General features: G+C 36.9%; 1 protein-coding gene across 19 annotated transcripts in view; it reads left to right on the top strand.

The window, feature by feature from the left end:
* Nucleotides 1–24460, top strand: part of GPHN (gephyrin) — a 313923-nt gene that overhangs the window by 217565 nt on the left and 71898 nt on the right. For 10 of the 19 annotated variants that reach the window (XM_052782421.1, XM_052782417.1, XM_052782414.1 and 7 more), the window contains one exon: nt 15060–15116. The exons of 5 other annotated variants lie outside the window; for them this stretch is intronic. In XM_052782421.1, the coding sequence (XP_052638381.1) occupies nt 15060–15116 (57 nt within the window). Of the gene's footprint in view, nt 1–15059; nt 15117–23369; nt 23412–24460 lie in introns of all 19 variants that reach the window. 4 more of the 19 variants (XM_052782419.1, XM_052782407.1, XM_052782411.1 and 1 more) reach the window with 1 other exon arrangement.

Here is a 24460-nt window from a genome sequence, read left to right as displayed (position 1 = left end):
CCGTCTTGGGCTTAGCGACCATGAAATGGTAGAATTTTCAATTCTTGTGAGGCAAAGAAGGTGGTCAGCAAAACCACCACTATGGACTTCCGGAGGGCTAACTTTGGCCTCTTCAAGGCACTGGTTGAGAGAGTCCCTTGGGAGACGGTTCTGAAGGGCAAAGGGGTCCAGGAGGGATGGACATTCTTTAAAAAGGAAATCTTAATGGCTCAGGACCAGGCTATTCCCATGTGCCGCAAGTTGAACCGCTGAGGAAAACAACCAGCCTGGCCGAACAGGCAGCTTTTGCTAGGAGTCAAGAAAAAAAAGAGAGTTTATCATCTCTGGAGGAAGGGGCGGGCAACTTGGGAGGAGTACAGGGATCTTGTTAGATAATACAGAGAGAAAATGAGAAAGGCAAAAGCTCAGCTAGAACTAAATCTGGCCACTATCGTAAGGGACAACAAAAAATGTTTTTACAAATATGTTAACAGTAAAAAGAATCCCAAGGAGAATATCTATCCCTTAATGGATACAGAAGGGAACATAGCCACCAGAGATGAGGAAAAGGCCGAGGTGCTTAATGCCTTCTTTGCCTCAGTCTTTAATAAGGAGACCAGTTATCCTCAGGGTACTCCGCCCCCTGAGCTGGAAGGTGAGGATGAAGAGCAGAACATACCCCCCTTAATCCAGGAGGAATTAGTTAGGGACCTGTTACGCCATCTGGACGCTCACAAATCTATGGGACCTGATGGGATCCATCCAAGAGTACTGAGGGAACTGGCAGAGGTCCTTGCCAAGCCACTCTCCATCATCTATCAGCGTTCCTGGTCAAAAGGGGAGGTCCCAGAGGACTGGAGGCTTGCCAATGTGACTCCCATTTATAAGAAGGGTCAGAGGGAGGATCCGGGGAACTACAGGCCTGTCAGCCTGACCTCGGTACCGGGAAAGATTATGGAATGGTTTGTCTTGAGAGCATTCACATGGCAACTCCAGGATAAGAGGGGGATCAGGCCCAGTCAGCAGGGGTTTGTGAAAGGCAGGTCCTGCTTGACCAACCTGATCTCCTTCTATGACCAGGTGACCCGCCTAGTGGATGAGGGAAAGGCTGTGGCTGTTATCTACCTTGACTTCAGCAAGGCCTTTGACACTGTCTCTTATGGCATACTCCTTGAGAAACTGGCGTCTCATGGCTTGGATAAGTGTATTCTTCGCTGGGTGAAAAACTGGCTGGATGGACGAGCCCAGAGGGTTGTGGTGAATGGGGTGAAATCCAGTTGGCGGCGGGTCACGAGTGGTGTTCCCCAGGGCTCGGTGTTGGGCCCCGTTCTGTTTAATACCTTTATTGATGATTTGGATGAGGGGATTGAGTGCACCCTCAGCAAGTTTGCAGATGACACCAAGTTGGGAGGCAGGGTCAATCTGCTTGAGGGTAGGGAGGCTCTACAAAGAGATCTGGACAGGCTGGATCGATGGGCTGAGGCCAATTGTATGAAGTTCAACACGGCCAAGTGCCGGGTCCTGCACTTGGGTCACAGCAACCCCATGCAGCGCTACAGGCTTGGGGAAGAGTGGCTGGAAAGCTGCCTGGCAGAGAAAGACTGGGGGTGCTGGTTGACAGCCGGCTGAATATGAGCCAGCAGTGTGCCCAGGTGGCCAAGAAGGCCAACGGCATCCTGGCCTGTATCAGAAATAGTGTGGCCAGCAGGAGCAGGGAGGTGGTTGTTCCCCTGTACTCGGCACTGGTGAGGCCGCACCTCGAGTACTGTGTTCAGTTTTGGGCCCCTCACTACAGGAAAGACATTGAGCTGCTTGAGCGTGTCCAGAGAAGGGCAACCAAGTTGGTGAGGGGCCTTGAGCACAAGTCTTATGAGGAGCGGCTGAGGGATCTGGGGTTGTTCAGTCTAGAAAAGAGGAGGCTGAGGGGAGACCTTATAGCTCTCTACAACTACCTGAAAGGGGGTTGTAGTGAGGTGGGTGTTGGTCTCTTCTGTCAGGTGTCTGGAGATAGGACAAGAGGAAATGGCCTCAAGCTGAGGCAAGGGAGATTTAGGTTAGATATTAGGAAAAATTTTTTTACTGAGAGGGTTGTCAGGTATTGGAACAGGCTGCCCAGGGAAGTGGTTGAGTCACCATCCCTGGAGGTATTCAAAAAGCGAGTAGACGGGGTACTTCAGGACATGGTATAGTGGGCATGGTTGATGGTTGGACTTGATGATCTTGAAGGTCTTTTCCAACCTAAATGATTCTATGATTCTATTCTATGATTCTATATGAAGAAGCTGTAATGTGCAAAATTTCCCTACATTTCTCTTTCTTAGTAACCAGTTGGTATTTTATGAAGCAACGGAATTCCGTTCTTTTCCTGAGTCCATTGAAACTTTCAAACATGTCAGAAATAAGCTTCTCAGTCTTTCCCTGAAAATAGTTATTTTTTCAAATTGTAGCTATTATGCATGTGTATCCCTTCAGAAGAGAATAATCTTTCAGTACAGACATCCCAGCTCACACATGCATTGCATGAGCTCTGATCTATGTATGCTTATGCTGCATCAGCTTTTCAGTTCCTCCTTGAAATGTTTTTTTTCAATTAGCTTTGGGAGCCGGAGGTTTTGTCTATTACTATGCTTTCTTCAAATGCCAAGAGGTTTTTTTTTCAAATTCCGATAACTTCAGTTTGGCATTACTTTAAGAAAAGGAAAAGATGTGCATCCTTCTCGCATTAGTTTCATTACCCATACCTTTTCAGTTCCTATCCAAAATAAATCTCTGGTTTGAATTGTGATATATTCTAAGATGAGGGGGTTTGGGTTTGTTTGGGTTTGGGGTTTTTTTTCCCAAACAGCAATGTAGTTACATGTGTCTTTCATCCAGTTTCTTCATTTAGAAATTACTGTGAATATACTTCTACAGAAATATTTGCTAGCTCCATTTTCAATATATCTAGTTCTGGTCTTGTCACTGATGCTTGTTGAGACTGTTGGTGCCTGGTGATCATTTTGATGTCTTGCTGGAGTTGGTCTCTTGGAGCAATATTGACTTCCCATCTCCATTCATTCTCATTTCCTTGGGGATATTAGTTCTTATTACCTGTGCCAATTTATTTATTTTTGTTTCTTTATGAAATATGGTTTCAGGAGTAAAACTATGCATCTGTGTGCTGAATTTTCATATAGCCATATGTTCTGTTTGCAGGAATTTGGTTTTCTGCTGCTCATCTTTCTTAGTATCTCAGTCCCTGCTAATCTGTAATTTCAGCCATTCATACGTTAACCTGATCTTAATCAACAGCTCAGGTATGGGCAGGCTTGCTTCCGTTCCTTCACTGACTATTGACATAATAAATAATCCACATCACTTACTGCTGTGTTCTTTTTTTGATAAAAGGATCAGAAATTTCAAAAACGTACTTGCAAGGATAGACAATGATCCTCTTTCTTCTAGTTGTTTCTTTCTTATTATAGTAAATAATTTAATGACAGTGTAGCAAAGTTTAATGCCAGATATTATAGGAGAGGTAGATGATGTTATTTTAAAACAAAAAGGATTTCAGTCACACTTTCATATCTACATATACTCAAGAGCACAAAGATACATGCGTTCAGTAGTCTGTCCAGCATTCAGGCTTTCATGTATGTGTACCCACCTGGTCTGGTCAGGATTGCTTGGAATGATGTATAGGATGTGGGGCACCAGCTATCAAGTCCTCCACATCTTCTCCAGGTTTCTTCTTACACTGGTATCCATTCAGTGTTGGCTGTGCCTTTTATACTCTTTAGGAGCTGACAATTAAGGGGATATTTGTCTCTCCATCTGGTTCCACGTCTTGAATATGTAAGATTTGCTTGCTGTCCTGTGTTCTCCTCATCTGAACCTGCTTTTGATCATTCCAACACCATCTTTCAGTGGCTCAACTCTTTGTTTGGCTCTGTAAATCATTTTGTGTTGTCTTGTTTTACTGATTGAGTGTCCCCAGAAGCTACATGAAGTGCTGTGAACTAAATGAACTACTAATCTGTGTGCTGTCAACATGTTTTTCTTATATTCCTTGTGCTATGCTTTCTGGTGCTTCCACATCCATACATTTCCATTTTTTCTCTACCACTCTTAATATATCTGTTATTTATTCAAGGAGTATTCTTAGGCAGAAGTCTATACTAGCTTGCTGTTGAACATGTCACATCCTGAGACCGTATCATGCTTCTACGGATTTGCAATATAATAATAATATTCCATTTCATGTGCACATGCAACCCAAAGTGCTGTAAAAAGTGGTGGTAGTCTAGCAGCAGCAAGCAGTTATGTGTTCGCAGGAGCCAAAACTGAAATTTAGACCAGGAAGGTCTTGCATGTTCCTGTGGTTAATGTATCATCTGCAGTAAAAGTTCGCTGGTGCCATCACAGAATTAGGTAGCATCTACCTGACGCAAGATGTGAGAGAAGCAAGAATCTAAAGCACAGACGTTGCTTTTCTCATGGCTAATGTAAATATGAAATTGCCTTCAAGCTGTAGATTCTTTAGCGACTGTACTAGTACTCCCAGAAGTCCAGTTTCACCTTTGAAAATGTTTTTAGGAGATAAGGGAGTTCAAAGTTATGGCACCTCCTGGTTCTTTGAATCTTATCTCCTATTTCGGGTAATATCTAATACTATTTAATGTTTTAATATGTAATACCAGCTAAGACTGGCAAACTAAAAATAGTTTTCCTCTCAGCATGGCTGTCTCCAGCCTTGTTTTAGAACCTCACTATCTTATTGGTCAGTCTGCACTCAGATGCCTTTATGCCACTGTTGGCCTTTCAACTTAGGCCTATCTTTTCTTGATCATGTATTCATTCCTCAGATAGACTTATAAAGGGGATTCATAGAAACATTCAGATTTCATTTTTATGAATTAACTAAGTCAAACTCCTTCATTTTCATCCTTTTTAAGAAGACTACTTCAAAAGTCTTTTCCTGCATTTGTTGTAGAATTCACCTTGAGTGATCAAAACTGTATATCTGCTTATATGAGATTTTACTGGTGTTTTGTACAATGGATTTATAATCTCTGTCTTTTTTCCAACTGTTAAGTCCTTGCCCATGTAGCAAAGATGCTTGTTAGTTTGGAACTTTGTGTTAAATTTCACTCCATTTCTTTTACAGCAATCTTCAATGTTATCAAATACCTGCTGATGAGATTACTTCAATATTCTGTAATGATGATGCCTCCCATATTTATCTGAGAGCACTCCTAACTTTTGTGTCAAAATCATTATTGAAAATACTAGATAAGGTCAGTTTCTACATCACTCATTTGCAAACTATATTCATAACTTCTCTTCCTCCTGGTCCTCTTTCAGAAAAATATATTGTTACCTTCCAACTAGCAATTTCCGTGCCCTCCCAACAATTCTATTTTTACTTCTATATGTTCCTGTCCTACATTTCGTCTGTTTGTAAGAGCAGTTGCCTCATCAAACATAATACAGCTTTATACTAATTCTCATTGATTCCTATGCCTTTGTTCCCATATCCGTGTACTATCATCCCTAATCAAAAATCAGGCAAGGTGTTATTTTTCATTACCTAATTTACCATTGATGTCTTCCGAACATCAAATGATAGCATTTCTACTTTCTCTTTTTCTGTTTGTATGTTTAAGGAATCTTTTACTCCTTGTTCTAAATTCCTTTAACCCCATTTTGTACTTAACAATTTCTAGCTTAAACAAAATATTATCTTTTATTTTCATGTCTGCCAGGCTCTCTGGCTAGACCTAGTAGCCTTCTTGGCATGGTTTTTTTGTTCTTCTCCACTCAAGAAAAAAAAGTATTTAAATAATTTATTTTGGCTGTCTGTCAAAGTATCTTCAGTTAGAATGGTACTTTTGCAAAAGGCTGATGAAAGGTGACCATTTGTCTCCCTTGGTAAATAAAACTGTTGTCTGTTGATACAGGAAAGGTATTTTTCAAGATCAGTCTTATTTGAGTTGAGTGGATTTATTGCATCCATATTAAAAATAATTCTCATTTGAGAGCAAATCTGTCTTCATGTAGTCAAGCAATTAGGCAATTTCATTAATAGTGTAAAACTGCAAAGTAATTTTTGGTCTGATGTGGTAACAAAAACAACTATCCAAGAAGTTAGTTGTTTATCTAAAAAACAAATTGAGCCTGAATGCAAGACTCATATAGACCATTTACTCTAGAATGTGTGTATGTCATCTCCTGGTTTCCATGGAGCTTACAAGATACCTTCTATAAGACATAGGAGGCATAGACCTTATACAGATTCTGAGAATTTTTTGTAATAATTCTTTCATATCAAGGTCTTGTTTCTGGTATCTTTTTTGCCCAAGCAGATAGGCTTTCTCTTTTACAAAAAGCTGGTTCTCAGAATCATGTTGCCCTTGCATTTATAGGTCAGCACAGCAATGCTACTAATGTGAATATAGTCATTCATCTATTTGTCTTCCCAGGACACAAAAGACAAGACATTGTCTTTTAGGACTTAGCCTGAGCAAGTGCTATCAGAATTTGAGAGTTTCATTCATTATGTAGGTTCTTACATCTTATTGATCACCCAAGTTTTTGACCTGTAGCTATTTTTAGCAAGTATTTCCCCAGAAGGTTTTGACAAAAAGGTGTAAGATGCTTTCTCTTTAGCATTCTTCTGCCAAGTTCCCATACATTATTTCCTGGCTGGAAAAGAAGAACATTCATCCTACTTAGTATGTAGCCTAATGCTCTCACTTACACCTATTGGTGTGTGTAACCCTTGTTCTGTGCCTCTGTATTCCCCAGGATTATTGTTTTTTAAAAAAAAATAATCTGTGCATACATGTGTATGCATAATCTTTTATCACAGCTAAGCCAAGTACTATGCAGCCATACCAGAGGAATATCTGTGCACTATGTCATTGCTGCTTTACTTGCTCTTTTGGTGTGGTTCCACTCTATCTGTTCTAAGTGCAATAAATGACAGTTTAGAGTACCTCAAATGAACAATAGTCATTAAGCAATGAGATGAGGTAAGCCCTATAGCCAATTTATCCAGAAAGGTTGGAAAACATTATTGTAATCCCTAACATACCAGTTCTGTTCCATTAAGTAGTCCTGGTAAATTGTAACAATCGCTAAGCATCAACAAACACTACTAGGAAATAAGAAAACAAAGGTGGTGGAAAAGGTAGTGGTTTTTAGAATCAAAAGAACAGTTGTCACAATCTTTTGTCCAGCCTTCTTATAAACAGCCATTCTAAATTTGTTAATACAGTTCATCCTGTTAAATTCAACTTCTTTGACTGCTTACCCCTCTAATTACCTCCTTCCTCACAATGTGTGTTAGAAGCCCTTTATTTTGTAATTCATGTAAGGCTTAAGTCAACGCTTATCCAACTCTGTATTCTGGATCTGCAAGGAGAATTTAGTATGTGCTAAGAGCGTTGCCTGTGTTTGAGAAAATTCTTACTCAGTTGTGCCACTTTTTGTTTAGTAAAATATTGATTATAGATCGTTCTCCCTTTTTTATTTTCTATGTGCAACAGGAAAAGGGAGAAGGCATTGTAGTGCTCCAGGGAATTGTCCCATTTTGAACGTCAGCAATCAGTTTAACTAGTTTTGTTTGGTCCTTGAAGAGATTGTGTAAGAAAATCGTATTTCCTTTTTTCTACATTTCTGCCTTTGTAAAATTAATAAACTGTAGCAGCACAAATCATGACAAAATTTTGATGACATGGTAAAATGTGAGTTCAAAATTGTGTGACCTTGCAGATATGCCATTCACAGATGCCTCAAGATTAGGTGTTAGAATATTTTTAGATGATTAATAGTAATGACAATGATTCAAATGAATCCCCATTACACTCAAAATTTATCTTTAATGTCTGAAATTAATTGCTTCTATTTTGCTCACCAATTTAGTTTCATTTTAAAAGGCAAATTACATATTATCTTTTTAAAAGGGGCATTTGTGTATAGGGTAGAATTTGATTTCTTCAATTAGGTTTCAATTGCATATTTGCTTGTTTTAAAGGAAAGAAGGTTGTTATTTATCTGTTTCTGATCACTTTCACAGTAGCATTGCATATTCGTGGACAAGAATTTCTGTAGGCATGTATTGATATTTACATTTACTGAAACCTGCATATATTTCAGTGAAGAGCTTTTTATTTAAACCAACAATAGTGGTGAGTGTAGGAATGTATTTACAGGAAAAGTCTATGACAAATGAGGGATCCTTAAGGTGAGAAATTCAAAGCGCTTTCATTTGGAACAAATGTCTCTCCAATGACTGTGTTGGAAACTGGGCCTCCCACTTGAATGCCCTACAGTAGATTTATGGAACTCATCCCTTAAGAAACAGTAACAAGTTTGGCAAGATTTCAAACCAGCTGTTGGCAATCTCTCTTTCAAATTTGCACCGTTCATTATAGTTTATTTATTAAGATTGCTTTTTTTCTTTTAAAAATAGTTTTTCAAAATGTAAACAACGCCTTTGAGCAAGGAGTTCTATGCATTGGTGTGGCAGTTCTTTGCAACGCTTTGTTTTATGAAGTTCCTGGGCAGCCTCCTTGGACAATGGTTTCATTCAACAGCACCGACAGTGTGGGCAAAGGTTGACCTTGGTCACTTCCCAGGTTATTGTTGGTATCTAGCCACTTAAAGGTCATACTGTTTTAAGCTTCTGCAAAGTGAATTGAATCCTGGATCTTTCCACCTTATCTTCATCTTCTGAGGTTATCATGTCACTGCTTAAATTATGTGTTTCCTATAGTTTTAATGGATACACCCTTTCCCAGTATCCTTACCGACCCTTCAGCTTCTCTTTCACCATTGAACTCTTCAGGGTGCGTAGATGTGAAGAAATACATGTGATAAGAAGTTTTACACAGATTTTCCAAACACAGCCCTGCCTAGTCAAAAGGATAAAATACAGGATATTACAGATATTTGAGAACAAACCTTAAGCGCACTTGTCCTCAAAGAGGTTTACTCTTCCCTTTAAAGTCCCACTGGCCCGTCTGTTTCCAGAAAGATGGGATCTTCCTTGTTACACTGAGCCCAAATGCAAACATCTCTTCCTTAGTTTTGCTGCTAAAAGTGATCAAAGAGAGCAAATGTCTTAGCTGGTTTGATTTATAACCTACCTATCCCACCATCAGGTCACTTCTAAGTGACTTCATTGATTCGACAACTTTCACCATGACCACCAAGGTATCTTTGATAGGAGCTAGCTTAGTGTCTAGAAATTTTTAAAGGACACTGTGCTCCACTGAAATATGAACAGCCCTATATATGCTGCAGCTTTTAGAACTTCAGTTCAGCTTAGGACAACAAGGCAAAAGAGCAGCAAGTCAGAACTGAATTGTCAGTTTGAGAAAGGTATATACAAAGAATTCAAAACTTCACCACCTAGGACTTAGCATGTTTTTAATTTTTCCTTTAATATGAACTTCTTCCCTGCTTGCCAAGACAGATTTCTGATATATGCAACAGGTGTTTAGTTTTTTAAAAGCTCTACTAGGAGCATGAGGTGCAAATTCTGCTTTCCTTTGTGGGGAAAGCCAGAGAATAAATGAGGCTGCAGGCATAGGCAGGGAGCAAAATGTGCCAGCAGCCAGTGAAAAAATGTTCAAAGTGCGACTGAAATGAGAGGATTGAAAGTATTGAATTGAGGAGAAATTGGATGTAAAGGTTGAGTGGTAGAGGTCTGCTATAGAGCAAAGCAGTATTTGTGGCTCCTGAGTGATGAGGCTGCAGGGCTTAGAGTGGTTTGGAGAAGAGTAGGAGGTAGCTTGGAGGCAGGAGGCAGCAATAGCTTCGTGAGAAAAGAAGGGGCTATGGTCTGGAAGAACTGGGAGAAAGGTAGCCTTGAGAGGGTAGAAAGGTTTGGGGAACTTCAATTACGTGACAGGAGAGTTGTACGACTGAAAGCTCTGAGACAAGCTGGGTCTCGAAACCCTACTGTAAAACTTGGTCCCTATATGTTTGTGCATATGTGTCCCCTATATAATAAAGTGAAGCATAAAATATTTGAACTTAATCAGTTTGCATGGAGCAGTCTGGTCTCAATAGCACACAGCTCTGTGCAGGCTAATTAAGCCTTCTGATTGCCAGCATTCTTTACGGAGAAGGAGCCCTTTCTGCAATTTCCATACAATTCACGCTGGGATGGGCATGTCTTTGCCAAGAGTAGCCATTCAGTTTTGTTGCTCATCATTACAATCTCTTCATGTCTTGGGCAATGTAAAGCCTGTGTATTTTGTTAACTGCATAGTGAAAGTAAGGACCCAACTCTCATATGCCCAGAGCTCCAGTTTAAATGAGATTTAGGACATTAAGTCACTAAGAATAGTGGCATAATATTTAATATTTGTATTTATTGTAGTCTGCTTTGTCCTGGCTGTGCATTTTACCTACCAACTTTTAGATTTGATTTCTGACCATTAAATTTGACTGAAGTCAATAGATATTAGATAGTCAATAGATATTGAGTCAAGTAAGGGTTGTAAAAAATACCACCCATATTAGTATTTTATTATATAGTATTTGGATGTTGGCAGTCACAGTCCCCAATGTCAAATTTGTTGACAAGCAGTATGTAATTATTTCACTAATTAAAATGACTTCTTGCCAGCCATGGAATATTTACAGTTTATTCCTTTTTTTCTGGATGTCACTGTCCTTCACTTATCGCCAGTTTGTTGTATACTGTGAACTTTGATGATCATTGCTAAGGGTCAGAAAAAGCATTTTCCATCTTCATAAGATTTAATCTCCTTTGGATTCACTTCCCTTCTGTGATCTGGCCGATACATAAAGTTTTTTGTTCTTGGCCAGCTGATGGAAAATCATTGCCAGTTGGGTTATACTTTTGAGATATGTTTTTCTGTTAATATGAACTGTGTGAGAATTTGTGTGAGAGATTTCAAGAACATTTTTCTGGAACAGAATGGTGTAATAATATGCATAGTATAGCTTTTATGGTTTCTCTTCATCAGCTGGACCCCCTTCTTCTTTAGTTGAATACACTATATCAACTTGAGGAACCTCCAAGCTTTTGATAACAGAATGCTGATGGCTCCTAAATATCCCTGTACTTTATTGTATTCTTTCAAAGCCTCTCATGTGGGGGCTGTTTGAATATATTGTGATTTATATTTAGTTTCTCTTCTGTAAGTTTTTAATGTTTTTGTCTTCTCAATGCATTTATCTTTAAAATCATTTTAATGTTGTTTTTATACATCCACCTGCCTTTTCACTGAATCATAGAATATCTCTTTAAGCTACATTGGACTGGAGAGAGTTTTATCCTGTTGTTGTTCTTCCATATTTTGCCTTGGTCAGTTGAACAGCCCTTGGGGGAAAAGAAAAACAGATTTGGAGTATATTGTGGAATTCTGCTGAAGGAAGTGAACCAAAGGAGAAGCATCATAGGCACAGTTTTGCTCTAGATTTCTAAAACTGTATCTATTAGCCAGGATTTTGGAAAAAAGTCTGACAGAGGTTTGGCTTTTTGGTGAATGTGGATGTGAAAACACATTTCTGAAAGCTTTAGGTCCTGCAAAGTTCTAATTTCATTGTCAGAAGCAGTAAGCGGGGAAACTTTAGGGTAGCAAGAACAGGGTATATTATCAGAAAAGTGAAGGAGTCTAAGATGGATAGTATTAAGTGTTTGAGGCTATTTCTCCTGTTGTGGAACTGTTCCTTTAAATAAATCCAACTAAAGCCAGAATCTCAGATTAGCCAGTTGTTCAGAGCTGTTCTTTCTTTATAACTGCTCATTTATACATATTTAAGGTTAGGTCTTTTAAATTCTTTTTTTCTGGAGTAAAATCAAGGATGAAGATAAACAGGTACATTTCTTATGGGCTCTATTAGAAGGTAGAGGAATAATAATGAAACCTGCTTAGAAAACATTAAATGTCTGTTGTTTGGTACCTAAGTCTTTCACTCATCTTCTAACAAGTCCATTAAGCATACTTGAGCACTCCTCTTTGCTCACTGTTTGCTTCTGGTTTCCCTGCTTCCTAAGTTTTCTTCCACTGGCTTCCTCTCTCATTCTACTCCCATTGTAACTCCACCTTGTTCTTCAGATATCAGGACAGGGACACCTGTGGCTAACCTTCAGCTACTAACTCCTACTATTATTCCCTTCTGAATAAGAAGGGGGTGTAAATATAATGCATTGATCTTAACTGTCAGTGCATTATACCCTGCCAGTTTCCTGGAGTGTTCCCTACACAACACCTTTCTTTCTTCATTACACTGAGTATCTTCATTCTCCTCCTTCAGAATGTTCCAAAACCCTCACGTCTTTCAGGTAACATTTTTCCAATAACTACTTAGTGTTGCTCCTGCCTCATCTCTTAATCTACTTATTTAGCTTGTGTTGTGGTATAAAAAAAAAAAATCATAAAACCTGAGGCAGAAAAATTTGTTTTCAGTGTCACTGTTGAGGCTCTTTTTATTAGTCCTATGTTTTGCTTAGAAGTATTGTTTTCATTTTACAAATGAGTAATAGAAAAATTACAGGACTCATTTCTACATCACACAGGTGACTGATGGGGACAGAAGTATACGTTCTTTTGATTTAGAACACTTACATGCACATCTTTCGTTCTAATCTTTTCCAGCTACAAGTGTTGATCTATGATGGGGTTCTTGTCTCTGGCTGAGTTTCTGAAAAACAAGGAGTGTATAATCCATGCCATTTTCTGAAATACTAGTTTATCAGTCAACTTCTAGAACATTGTACAGGAGTTGAGCAGCGATAGATAAGGATATACCTGAATTCCTTTCTGTGGCATTTGCTGTGAAAAAAAAATATTTTTTTATTCCTACTGTCCCTTGCCTTCTTGGTAATACCCTATTTTATTCCCAGAACAGATGTAGTATAGTTTGTGCAATACTTATATCACTCTGATTCATCCCTTGAGAAGCATCCGAGTTGCATTCTGCCAGGTTCCTGCAGAAAACATGTTATCATGTATATTAACTGTGCCATGGATGTAAAACAAGAGTTGACCTTAGACTATCTCCTTGTAATTTATATTTTCAAGCATTTATAATTTCATTGCTCGCAATGTACACATTGCATATGTATTCCTCTATATATTTTGAAGAAAGAAGGAGTAAATAATGTCAGTTACATGCACCTCTAATATCTCCAATCTCATTTCTGACTGAATGCTAAACCTTCAACACAACTTGAGCAGCCACAATACCCACATTGGTAAGTAACAGAAGAAAAACTTTTTCCCTGAAGGGCAATGCATAATGCTGTCACTTACAACTTTTCCCCAAGTTTCTGTGGTATGTAGTGTTTTTCTTAATGTCCTAGTTCCATGTCATTATGTGCAATTATCAGCATTTATTTTTTTCTTATTATTTTTCAAAACAAAATTAAATATATTAGTTTTGAAAAAAAGTTTCAAATTAGTGACATGATTTGGGGTTCTACTTGATTATGTCTTATTGTCTGGGACTGGTAATATCTCAACCAGGATATTGGGCCAAGTATCTTTGCTCTAACTCCTGTTGTTTTCTTTTCAAATAAGGATCTTTTTTCCCTCTTGAGACTTCTTTCTTTTTTTTTTTTTTTAATTAGGAAAAATACAGCAACTAGGTTACAACTGCATATATTTTAATTGAATCTGTCTTCCAAAGGAGATATATTTTATTTAAGAATGACAGTTTTTTATTGGTCAGTATACTAGAGTTGCTTGGAGATTTGCTTGGAGTCCCATGAAAACAGTAATGTGGGTGTTTCACTTGAGAGTTCAAAACAGATACTATTTTAATGCCGTAAGACCAGGGAAGGAAAGCAACAATCTACATAAATGTTTCCAGTGTATTTTACTAGTGGACATCCTATCAGAACTAAATATTTAAATCGTTAATATATTGCTTATTTGCATTATTTTCTTGAGAATCAAGTGCAAGTAAAAAAACCATTCAGTTGACTGTGTTTTGAATATGAATTTCTCCATTTTGCATGGGTCAGGTAAAAACAAACAGGGCAAACTAACTTGTGCTTTTCCTAGTGTGCTCCAGAGAGCATAAGGCATAGTTGAATTTCCATGGTTCTTTCAGTCTTTGGATTCCTTGCTGAGATTTCTTAAAGAAAAGACAGTTAATGTTTTTTGAAAGGGTTCACCTCAGTTGTGTGGGACGTTGTTTTACATAAGCTGTGAAACAACCATCAGATAATAAAAACTTTCAATTCAGTCTTGACTCAGACTAGAAGTATATCTCTAAAGTCATTTTTATTGTCTTCTTCCTCTCTACTTCAAATGACACAACACAAGTTTAATTTATCAGTAAAAGAGGTTTATTTACTGGATTCAGCAATTCTGAAAAGAACTGTTGCTGTAAATGAATGTTCTATTTTACATGCTTCTAACAATACAAAGCCCTTTGAGCCGCAACCTCATTCGTTTCTTCCATCCTCTGCATCACCTAGGAAAAAAATGTATATAATAAAGGAAAAGTAATCAGGTGGGAGATGTTGGGGGAGAGGTTGTATACGTGGTATATTTAAAATAAAAATCTAATGTTGGTCTGGCATTAAAATTTTCTGGTTGGGCAGCATAATTTTTAACTGGGAATCATCACAGCAGTGGCTAAAATCTCTAGGCCTGGGTCAATAGGAATCTGTATTGCATTCTGTCAGGTATCAGTCATGATACTTGCCAGGCCTGATACTCCCAGTTATAGCATACTATGATCATATGATTTGTAGAAGGTATAGGGTGTTTTTTTCTTCAGTTAGAGTTTTAGGACTTCATTATTCTTCATATCCAAATCAGATAAGTAACATGTATTCTGTCAAAAATGTTAGTGAATTCAGCATGCAACATATGTGCCAGATTGGTAATATATTGAAATACAAATTATCAACAAAGCAAGTTTAAAATGCCATGATAAAGCATCATTTATTCCAGAAATTAGAGTCTGTGTCTTTGTCCTCTAGAGGTGTCTCAGAGAGTCAAATTGATGTCTTGCATGTACTGCTAACTGATTGTGTGGAAATTTTTTTAAGTTTACTTTTTCTTTATTCTTCTGTCTTTTTTACCCATCTTCCCCCATTGTAGCAAATTAGACGGCCGGATGAAAGCAAAGGAGTTGCTAGTAGAGTTGGATCCCTCAAAGTAAATATGTTTCTAACATTTATTTTGCAAGTTTTCTTCTATAGCCTACACTTTTCCTTTTGAAGGGGGAGGTGAGGGGAGGGAGGGAAGGGGCTTTTCCATTTCTCACCATCCCATCATTTTTATTTCAGTATTCTTATTGCTGTTGGGTCATATTTTGTTTGTTTCTGTGCTACACATAGAACAACCTACTGAAGGCAGGCTGCTGGTTAGTTAGCTTTGAATGTCACCACAAATAAGATATAGTAACAACTTTCTTGAAGTGCCTGTAATTTGGTGATCATGATTAAACCACTTCTCTGATCTATGTTGTTTGTTGTCTCTTAACTGCCTGTTACATGGAGAAGTGACTTACTCATCTTCAGACTACTGCTTCCCATCTTGAAACATAATTAAACTTTTATAGTGCTCACACTTTTGCATTTAATTCTGCAAAAGACTATTACAAGAGAGTTGAATATTTCATGTATATCTAGCCTTTAAATCACAAAAAATCAGAGTAAATAAAGAGGAAATGAGAGAGAGATTCATGTGAGGCTAATAAGAATGGAGCCACTGTTTTGCTAATAACTAGTCCCTTCTGCCTTTTTGTATTTTTGTACGAACATACTCAAGTATTTACTATATTAAATACTTAACAGAACAGGCAGATATTTAAATCGGTGCCCACCATGCATAGTGTTACACCCTAATAAATGGTTTAACACACAGGATGTAATCTATACCAAGATGCCGATCATATGCAGTCCAAGCCATTCTGTTAAGGTTCCATCTCAACAGTTGCCTCTTTTTCAGCCATCCAATTTTTCACTTTTTTTCCACTTTATTTCCTTTTAGCACCTTCTCAAGCGCTAATTATTTCATTTTTCTTCTGCATTCTCCTTGCCTTTCCTGTCTTCTTGGTTTTTGATCTTTTGTTTTGGTTTTGTATGTGAGTGTATTGCCTTTGTTCAAGGACAAGCCATCCTCTCTGTTCTCTAACACTGCTCTACAGCTGCTCTTTGTGAAAATGTTATTTCACTGAGCATAAAGAAGGGGAGGGGAAGGATTAATTATGCACCTCTTTCCAGTAATGCCACCATTTGAATTGATCTCAGCATAGAAAAATAAGCCAGTTGCTATTTGTTTATACAAGTTATAGCTAGAGGCAACTGTAGCATTCCTCACTGTCTGTGAGGCTTTATCTTTTCATCTTGTGTTTTGGGAAGTGGTTTTAGTTACAGTGTAGATAAGAAGAGCACTGTACCTGAATGAGACGCTGTTTCAGTGGGAGACATTCAGGACCACTGAATTCACATGGAGGAAAATACAAGAGAGCCACAGTTTCTATGCTGGTTTTGAAAAATGTGTATGTAATTACTGTGACCTGTGCATTTTAATGGGTCATCACATACAATTCTAGATGCGTAATGCATATACATATGCAGAAGACGTAGCTTATTTAGGTGGTGGGCTTCACCTATTATTTTTATGCACACCCACTGACACCTAATTTAGGATTATTGTTTCTGTATATGATTGCCCAGGATTTGATTTCACGACCCAAAATACATATTTAGACACAAAATCTTGTATGAATATCCTTATAGAAAATGGGAAATCCTAACTGATGTTCAAACGTGAAAATTTACCTCTAAAAAGTTTTTTTTTTGATTGAAATAAATTCTAGAACACAGCCTTACCAATAAACAAGCAAATAAATAAATAAATAAATGAACAATGTAGCAGAGATTCAGTAGCTTTAGAATGATCTATCCCTTGATTTTTCATTTTTTTTCCTGTACTGAAAAAAGAGCCATGTTAATCAAGCAAAAAATCTTGTTTCCAGATTCCAAGTTTACTAAGCTTGTATGTCTGTGTTGTTCAAGGCAGTTTGATGTCTTGAAATGTTTTGCCAGAGGCAGTGAGAAATGTTTTATGCTATGATTTATTTAAAAAAAAAAAAAAACACCAAAAAACCACAAAAAACAAAGAAAAAAGGAAAAAAAAGGCGTGACGAGAGAACAGGTTGCTTTTTCAATTCATTTTCTGATGTTTACATGTAGCTCCATCGAAAGCTGGAGGAGCTCAGAGATCACCTAGAAGGCAATGTCAAAGGATGCTCTCTCCGAGTAAATGTACGATTTCACTCGGTGATCTGTTTTTTTAAAACTTCCACTGGCTGGTAACACCAAATCTGATTGGTTTGTCCTCTCATCCCCATCTTTTTTCTTTCTCTCTCTCTTTCTCCCATTGTGTTTTCTTTCTTTTCTAGCTGGGGTTTCATTTTAAGGTGTGTGAGAAACCTGACCTAATTGACAGGATTTGTTTAAAAGAATATCCTACTACATTTTAATGACTGCTAATCAAACTGCTTGGCTTTACAGCAACTAGAAAAGATCCCTTTCCAAAATTGAAGTTGCATATCTAGAAGTTGCCTGAATATTAAACTTAGCAACAAATAAAATGGATATCCTTAATTTAAAGGATAAAAATACCTTCTGCCAGTGATTGATAGCCTTGCCTGAACTGAAAGCTATGGCTGATGGAAGGTAACCCAAAAGCATATAGGTTCACATGTACCTCTGTCTTTGCCTTTAATCTTTTTGGGTCCCTATTTTATCTCACAAAATAGGTTAATATTTGGTTGAATGCCTGCTATGCAAATTTTGTTGGTTGTTTTTTTAGCAGACTAATACAAAAAATTATGCAGCATATTTCTTATATGTTAGGTTTGTTCTGTAATGAAAAAAAATTGTGAAAAAAGGATTAGGATCTAGTATATCAGTCATGACACCCCTATAAAGTTGCCCATTTTTCACAGTAATATTTAATAAAGCAAGTCAAGTCCAACATAACAGTACAGACAACAGTACTGTGTTTAGTAGTTCACCTCAAAAATTAAGATCAGCTTTTCAGCAATTCTACAGAAGTGAGTTTAAGCCACATAATTTAATGTATAATGAAAATTAGAAAAAAGGGACAGTTGTGAGCATGGTAGATGTGAAAGTTAGTAACCATTTATCCCTTTGCACATCCGTCCAGTGAAGAATCTCAGAATAATTTCTTCAGGTTCATGTCCTGTTTGTGTCTTCCATACACTATGACTGTTGTCATTCTCAGCACTATCATTCTAATGCATAGACCACTATTGTTATATAGTGCAAGATAATTTTAGTAATGATAATGATTTGATAATTTTTACCCCTTTTGGATGCTTTTGCATATCCAGCTATGTATCTGACATACAGTTGATTTCTGCTCATTGTCAAGTAGAAGTCCCCGAGCTTATAATCTTTTGCAGGTCAAATACAAGGAGATTGAGCTGCTAATATGTTGCAGCTTTCTATAAAATAAATTTGATTAAAGGACTGTATGTTTTCCCTGGCAAATCTTTAAGAATCAAGTTTTTTGGGGAATAAACTGTGGGATATTTTAGATTTAATGGCAAACTTATTAGTCATAATCAAGACAAAGCAAGTTCCTTTATTTTAGACTCCTTCATGATTTAGTACTAGTGAATTGATGTAAAGCCAGAAAAAAATTATGCCATGAAACTTTGTACTACAAAAAAGGTGTTCTAATCACACATTATTTCACAGAATGTCACAGGGAAAGGTTTCAAATGAAAAGCTGTGACCACATTAGCCATGACAAATTAGTTGTCATGAAATTGTCCTGTTCCTCTATGCCACTATATCTGTTATTTCGTGGCCGTATTCTACACAATGTAAGAAAGTCAGATTGTGAACTAAGAAATGTTCCATATATTCTGCATATGCTCTTCAAGTTTCTTAAAACAAGCAGGACACATTGCAAGTATAATAACATATAACTAAAATCTGCTGCTTTGTCACTGCCGCTCTGATTCATGCTGTAATAATGGATGGTTTAGATAAGGCAACATTTTAAAAAAAACATATACAAATGACTGATCAAAGAAAAGAACAAATCCTTACTAAATAGTGGACAATTGGAAAGAAAATAATGAGGGATCTGTTAATAGTTCATCTTTAAAATAATTTTCATCTCTTCTATACTGCTTTTGAAATGGGGTTTAGGTGCAAGTTGTTAATACTCCTACATGGCTAATGTATTGAATGGTGTGGGAGGGGGAGCATATAGTATCTGATGGCCAGCCCCAAAAGTGAAAATGAAATGCTATTGCACAATTGTGTCTACTATTAAGGTGGAACCTTTGTTCCAGAATGAATTGCAAAGACATGCTTTCCAGATTAAATTCAAAGGCTATTGGAAATATGTAGGAAACATTGGAATTCTGCAGAATATCCCAGATTCCACCAAAAGTTTAGAAAGCCTGCCAGATATTTAAAATAAAATTGCACTGAAAACATGAAAATTTGAGTTAATTAAGCAGTTTGGGAGTTTGAGTAGTTTTCATTTTAAAACACTACTTTTAGTATCAGCAGTAACGCATAACCATTCACAAAAAAATTTATCCTGACCTGAGATTTGTTTTTCCATTTCTTCTTGAGATCTTCATTCATCTTCCTTGCAGCTATTCCAGTTCTTTTCATGGCTTAATCGTTTGACCCCTCCCAGAGACCAGTGTTTGAAGCTGAATTTAAATATCGTTTAGAAAAATTAGTCTTCTATCACTTGGATATATTAGCGTTCCCCTACTGTTCAAATTAATGTAGCAGTAGCAAATCAGTGTATTAGCTACTGACATTATCAACAGTGAAACAGCTGACTGGTTTATATTTTAGAACTCATAATACCTGCTAAAATTGATACCTTCCTAAAAGTGTGAAGTTCAGCTGAAATTCAACAGAACAATACTGCTTCAATCTGTGTTTTGAAGTTGGTTTTTTTTTTTTGTAATTATGCAGGCTAAGAATTTTAAATGCAAGTTTAAATTCTGCAGAAGAATATTATGGAAAGCCCATCAGAAGAAAAATTAAATCTAAGTATAGAAGTTCTACACAGAGTTCCCAGTAATATGCCAAACAATTTTTATGTGGCTTTTGACCAGCGTGGTTCCAAATCAAAGATTCTGGTTTTGTTCAAGAAAAATGTTATCAGAATTCATAGCAGAGGCCAAATACTGTCCATGGATGATGTTTAATGAAACCAGGATTATCATTTTTCATACAGAACTGTATCGCTCAGAGTCTACAGTCTCCTCCATGCAGTGTGTTCTGTCTTAAAGTACCTGCCTTCTTTGATCATGATGAAAGATTACATTTATGGGGCTTTTATTCTTGGTCTAAATATTCCATTATTAAAGATCTGAGTCAAGCCAGTGAGGCCCTCAGACTAACAACAAATTGCTCTTACAGCCTTTGAACCAGATTCTCAGTTGGTGTAAATAGGCATAGCTCTTTTAAAATCATTCTCACAGTGGGGAATTTCTGTGACTGACAACATGGCCCCTTAACTTGAATGTTCATGGGGGAAAAGCTCAAATGTTAGCATGTTAGCTTCACCTAACCTAATATGTAGGGGTTGTCAGGTAGCATACAGAATAAGGACAATCACTGGAGTTCATATATGACAGCAATTTGTAAGCAGAGTAGGTGATAGAATAATCAAAGGAGCTTGGAAAAGTATTGACATTTAATTTCAGTAACACAGAAGCAATACACTTACAAAATGCTGAAATCAGGCAGATGCTCAGAAATGGAGACTAGTTAGAAAGAAAGCAATTACATAGAAATGATCAGTGTGCAGCAGATTAAACAGTCTCATTGTGGGATCCTATTGAAAATAAACAGCAATCACTATGTGCAGAAGTGTGGTATGAGCATAATCCTTTCCTCAAGAACATTAGATCATTTTGAGACTAGAACCCTTGAGCATACCTTTGATTTCATCATTATGAGAAAATGACATGGGTAAATTGAGAGTCTATACATGTATGAATAAGAAAAAAAGAATTTAGAATGAGTGAGATTAAGAGGTTAAGGAAAATTGTGTGTGTTTGAGCATAGGCAAAAATAAAATATACAGGTATCTTAGGGAAGGGAATTCATTTGCCTCTATACAACTGGAACTATGAAAAAGAAAATACAAAATTATTTAAAGTGGTTAAATACTAATAGGAATAAGACTGAAGTTAAATGGTAAGTTTAGACTAGATATTAATGAAAATATGGATAATTAGATCACAGGATAATTTGACAAGGAAAATAATAGCATTCTACTTACAGCAGTTGTCTAAGAGAAGATTAAAGAAGTAGACAAGTGTCTAGCATACCCCCTGTAAGTTAGGGTGAGGAGTAGACAAGATGAGCCAAGTTCTTCCAAAATTTGCGGAGTACGATTTCAAACCTCATCATTGTTGTTTCTGTTTATCTAGTTGCTGATGCTTAAAAAACTGCTGCTGTGATGTTTCTTGCTGTTACTGCATTCTTTGGATCCTCACCTGCAAAACCGGAGCTAAAGTTTCTTCTTGTTCCATGCTGTTGCAAGACAAACCATGGGAACAATGGTTGGACATTATTGATGAGAATCTTGATTAGAGACTCATCCAGAAGTCTTAGGTGAATAGCAGAACCCCTGTTCTAAGCAAAAGCACGCCTTATCTTTCTTAGAAAGCTTTCAAAGCAATGTATCTAGAAACAGTTTTTGCTCTGTCAGAAGGGGTTCTCTCTTCTTCTTGTTCTTCTTCCTTTTTTTTTTTTGTTTACAAAATAGACTTTAAGAATAATACTTGATTTCTTAAAACTGCATTTTCTACTCTATTTGTCTGAAGGAATTTTCTATTTGTGGCTTAATCCTTCTGCAAATCATCTCACTATAAGAAAACATTTCATCAGGTGAAGAAAGTGCTGAGTGTGTGTGAACATTTAAGATGTGAATTGATTCAGATTTCCTTAGTGATGTTATCTAGAAGAGCAAACAAAATACACAATGCTAGAAAGGAACAAAAATATTTTCAGAGTATAAAAAAATTTTCAGCGAAGAAAGAACAGCTGTATAGAAGTATATAATGGAGACAGAAACGAACACAGATAAATGTGACTGTAGAATTCTCCTGGAAGTGGTATTTTATATTTCAGTGAAGACTTATGAAATACACATTTGAGATTGAAGAATATTCATGAGAGACTTTTTATGAGTACCATGTTCTCTGCTCAGTCCATCATAATACCTAAGTCAGCAAGTGGTCACTAATAATTTATGTGGGAATTCTTGCTGGGTTCATCTTTACCACAAATGTATCCAAACTGCTGTACAGATACTAATTTTGTTGAAGTCTAAGAAAGTTTTGATGGGGCTTCTCATAATTCATTTTCCACCCCTAGAAAAAAATCAAGAGGAGATTTTGAATGCATTTATAAGAACCATGTCTTTTTAAATTTTATTTATTGGGCTGCTTTTACTCTTTCTTTACAGCCAGTTGTCATCAGATTATTATTAATCTAACAAAAGTTAAGGAGAAAAAAAAAAACCAAAACCCTCAGACTACTCTTTGTAATTGAAACATGAAATGTTTTCAACCAAAGAAAGGATTTTCAGATTTTTTAGGAAAAGAAATCCTATAAATAACTGGAGAGTCCTTTTTTAATACTTGAGTTATGTCTCACTGATTAATAATATAGAAAAATGGGTATCTTGTATAAACAAGGTGTTTCTTAAGCAATCAGTAAAACCATAGTTTTACCAATTAACTTGTGTTTGTGCTGAAAGCTTTCAACAGTGGACAGTGTCCCTGACAAATCAGAGCACTTTACATTGCTTAGGGACATAATGTGCAGATTTCTACTGACCTATATCTGGCCATTAGTCATGTAACTTTGCAAGTTATTCTGGTTTTCGGGGCAGCGAGACTGAAGAAAAACCTCCATTGTCAAAATGCTGGTTCTGAGCATCTGAAAGCATAGATAGATACAGAGAAAAATAGGGCCTCTAATGGGTTTTCACATTGTAACCTTTGCAGAGTTAGAATAAAACTTAGAATAAAACTTAGAGTTTTAAATTAAAGAGATGGGTAAAGCTTCATCCTAGAATACTTTATTGTCCTAAGGATAGTGTTGTCAGTTATGTAGAGGAGGAAGGATTGATAGTTGTCTTCAGATTCATCATTAGTTTTTACTATTTTATAAATATAATACTTTTTTGTTTTAAGAAGCTTCCACCTTAAAAGGCATAAATTTGGAGTTTCTGAAATAGCTGGTCATGGAAACTTAATGAACCCCCTGCTACTATCTCAGTGCTGGAACCACCTATACAGAAAACCTTCTGAGACCCTTATTGTGCCACCATTTCTTTTTTAACAATGTTTTCTTTTCCCCACTGCACAACCAGGCTCGGCTCCCTTCGTGCTCATCCACCTATAGTGTTTCTGAGGTATACTTTGCACGTGTTCTCTCACAGTCGACCTGCTCGCCCATCCCACTTTTTTTGTTTTATTTTCTTTTTTCTTTTTTTGCATTGCATTGCACTGTGCACAAGTGGGGAAAAATCAGCTGGGGGGGACAGATTTTGCATGATCGATCTGCAACCATGTTCAGCGTGGTTTTAAAATCACTGTACCAGTCTGGGACCACCATGATGTGTAGTCTAGCTAGGCAACTGCTACATAACATATGAACATAAATTATATAATAAAAGCATCCTTAATTATCTCTTACATTAAAATTAAAATTAAAATAAACTTACAGATGTCCAGGCTGCAAAATGCTTCACTGGTTAGTCTGACTCATTTTCAGTCAGTGAAACTGAAAGACTGTGTAAAGATGGCCATCACATCACGATTAGTAATTACCTGTCTAGATATATGTGGGTTTAAGATATCTGAAGTTCATTGTTAATTCCCAAAGCCCTGGCTTGGGTCACTACCTGCCAAAATGCAGATAATGTTGCAAATACTTTCATATCAGCTTCATGATATTCTTCTATAATAAGGTAAAGTACCACCTTAGCAAGAATTGAAAAGAAAAATACATTCAATTGTAATTAGGATGGGAAAAAAAGGAGAAAGATGTTAAGATAAACTAGAATTCACAACATCATGGGATAAAAAGAGAATTTATAAAATACTATCAAATTAATGCCATGACCCATGTGTAGAGATTAGGCTTCAACATATTATTATAATTGAGTAATGGATGAGTATCAAAAAGGTGGACTTCAGGTTTTCTGCAATACTGAATCAGTCGTGAGCACATACAGTTATTTATTCTGTATTTTAAAAGAATCCCTTAAAGTTGACAAGATCTCATAAAAAGATGACAGTTCGCTCTATCTCACATGGCGAGCCAAGTTCTAGATCTGATGTGAATGTTCTATTAATAAGCATCATACAAAATGCAACATAAGGAGCTCACCTACTCAATCACTTTGTCCCTAAGCAGGAAGATCTGTGTGTAAGCAATACCTTGCTTACGTGTGTCTAA

This window comes from Harpia harpyja, chromosome 3 (genome assembly GCF_026419915.1).
Source record: "Harpia harpyja isolate bHarHar1 chromosome 3, bHarHar1 primary haplotype, whole genome shotgun sequence".
Classification (NCBI taxonomy): Eukaryota; Metazoa; Chordata; class Aves; order Accipitriformes; family Accipitridae; genus Harpia; species Harpia harpyja.
The sequence above is the reverse complement of the archived record's forward strand: the minus strand, read 5'-3'. Positions and strand labels throughout refer to the sequence as shown.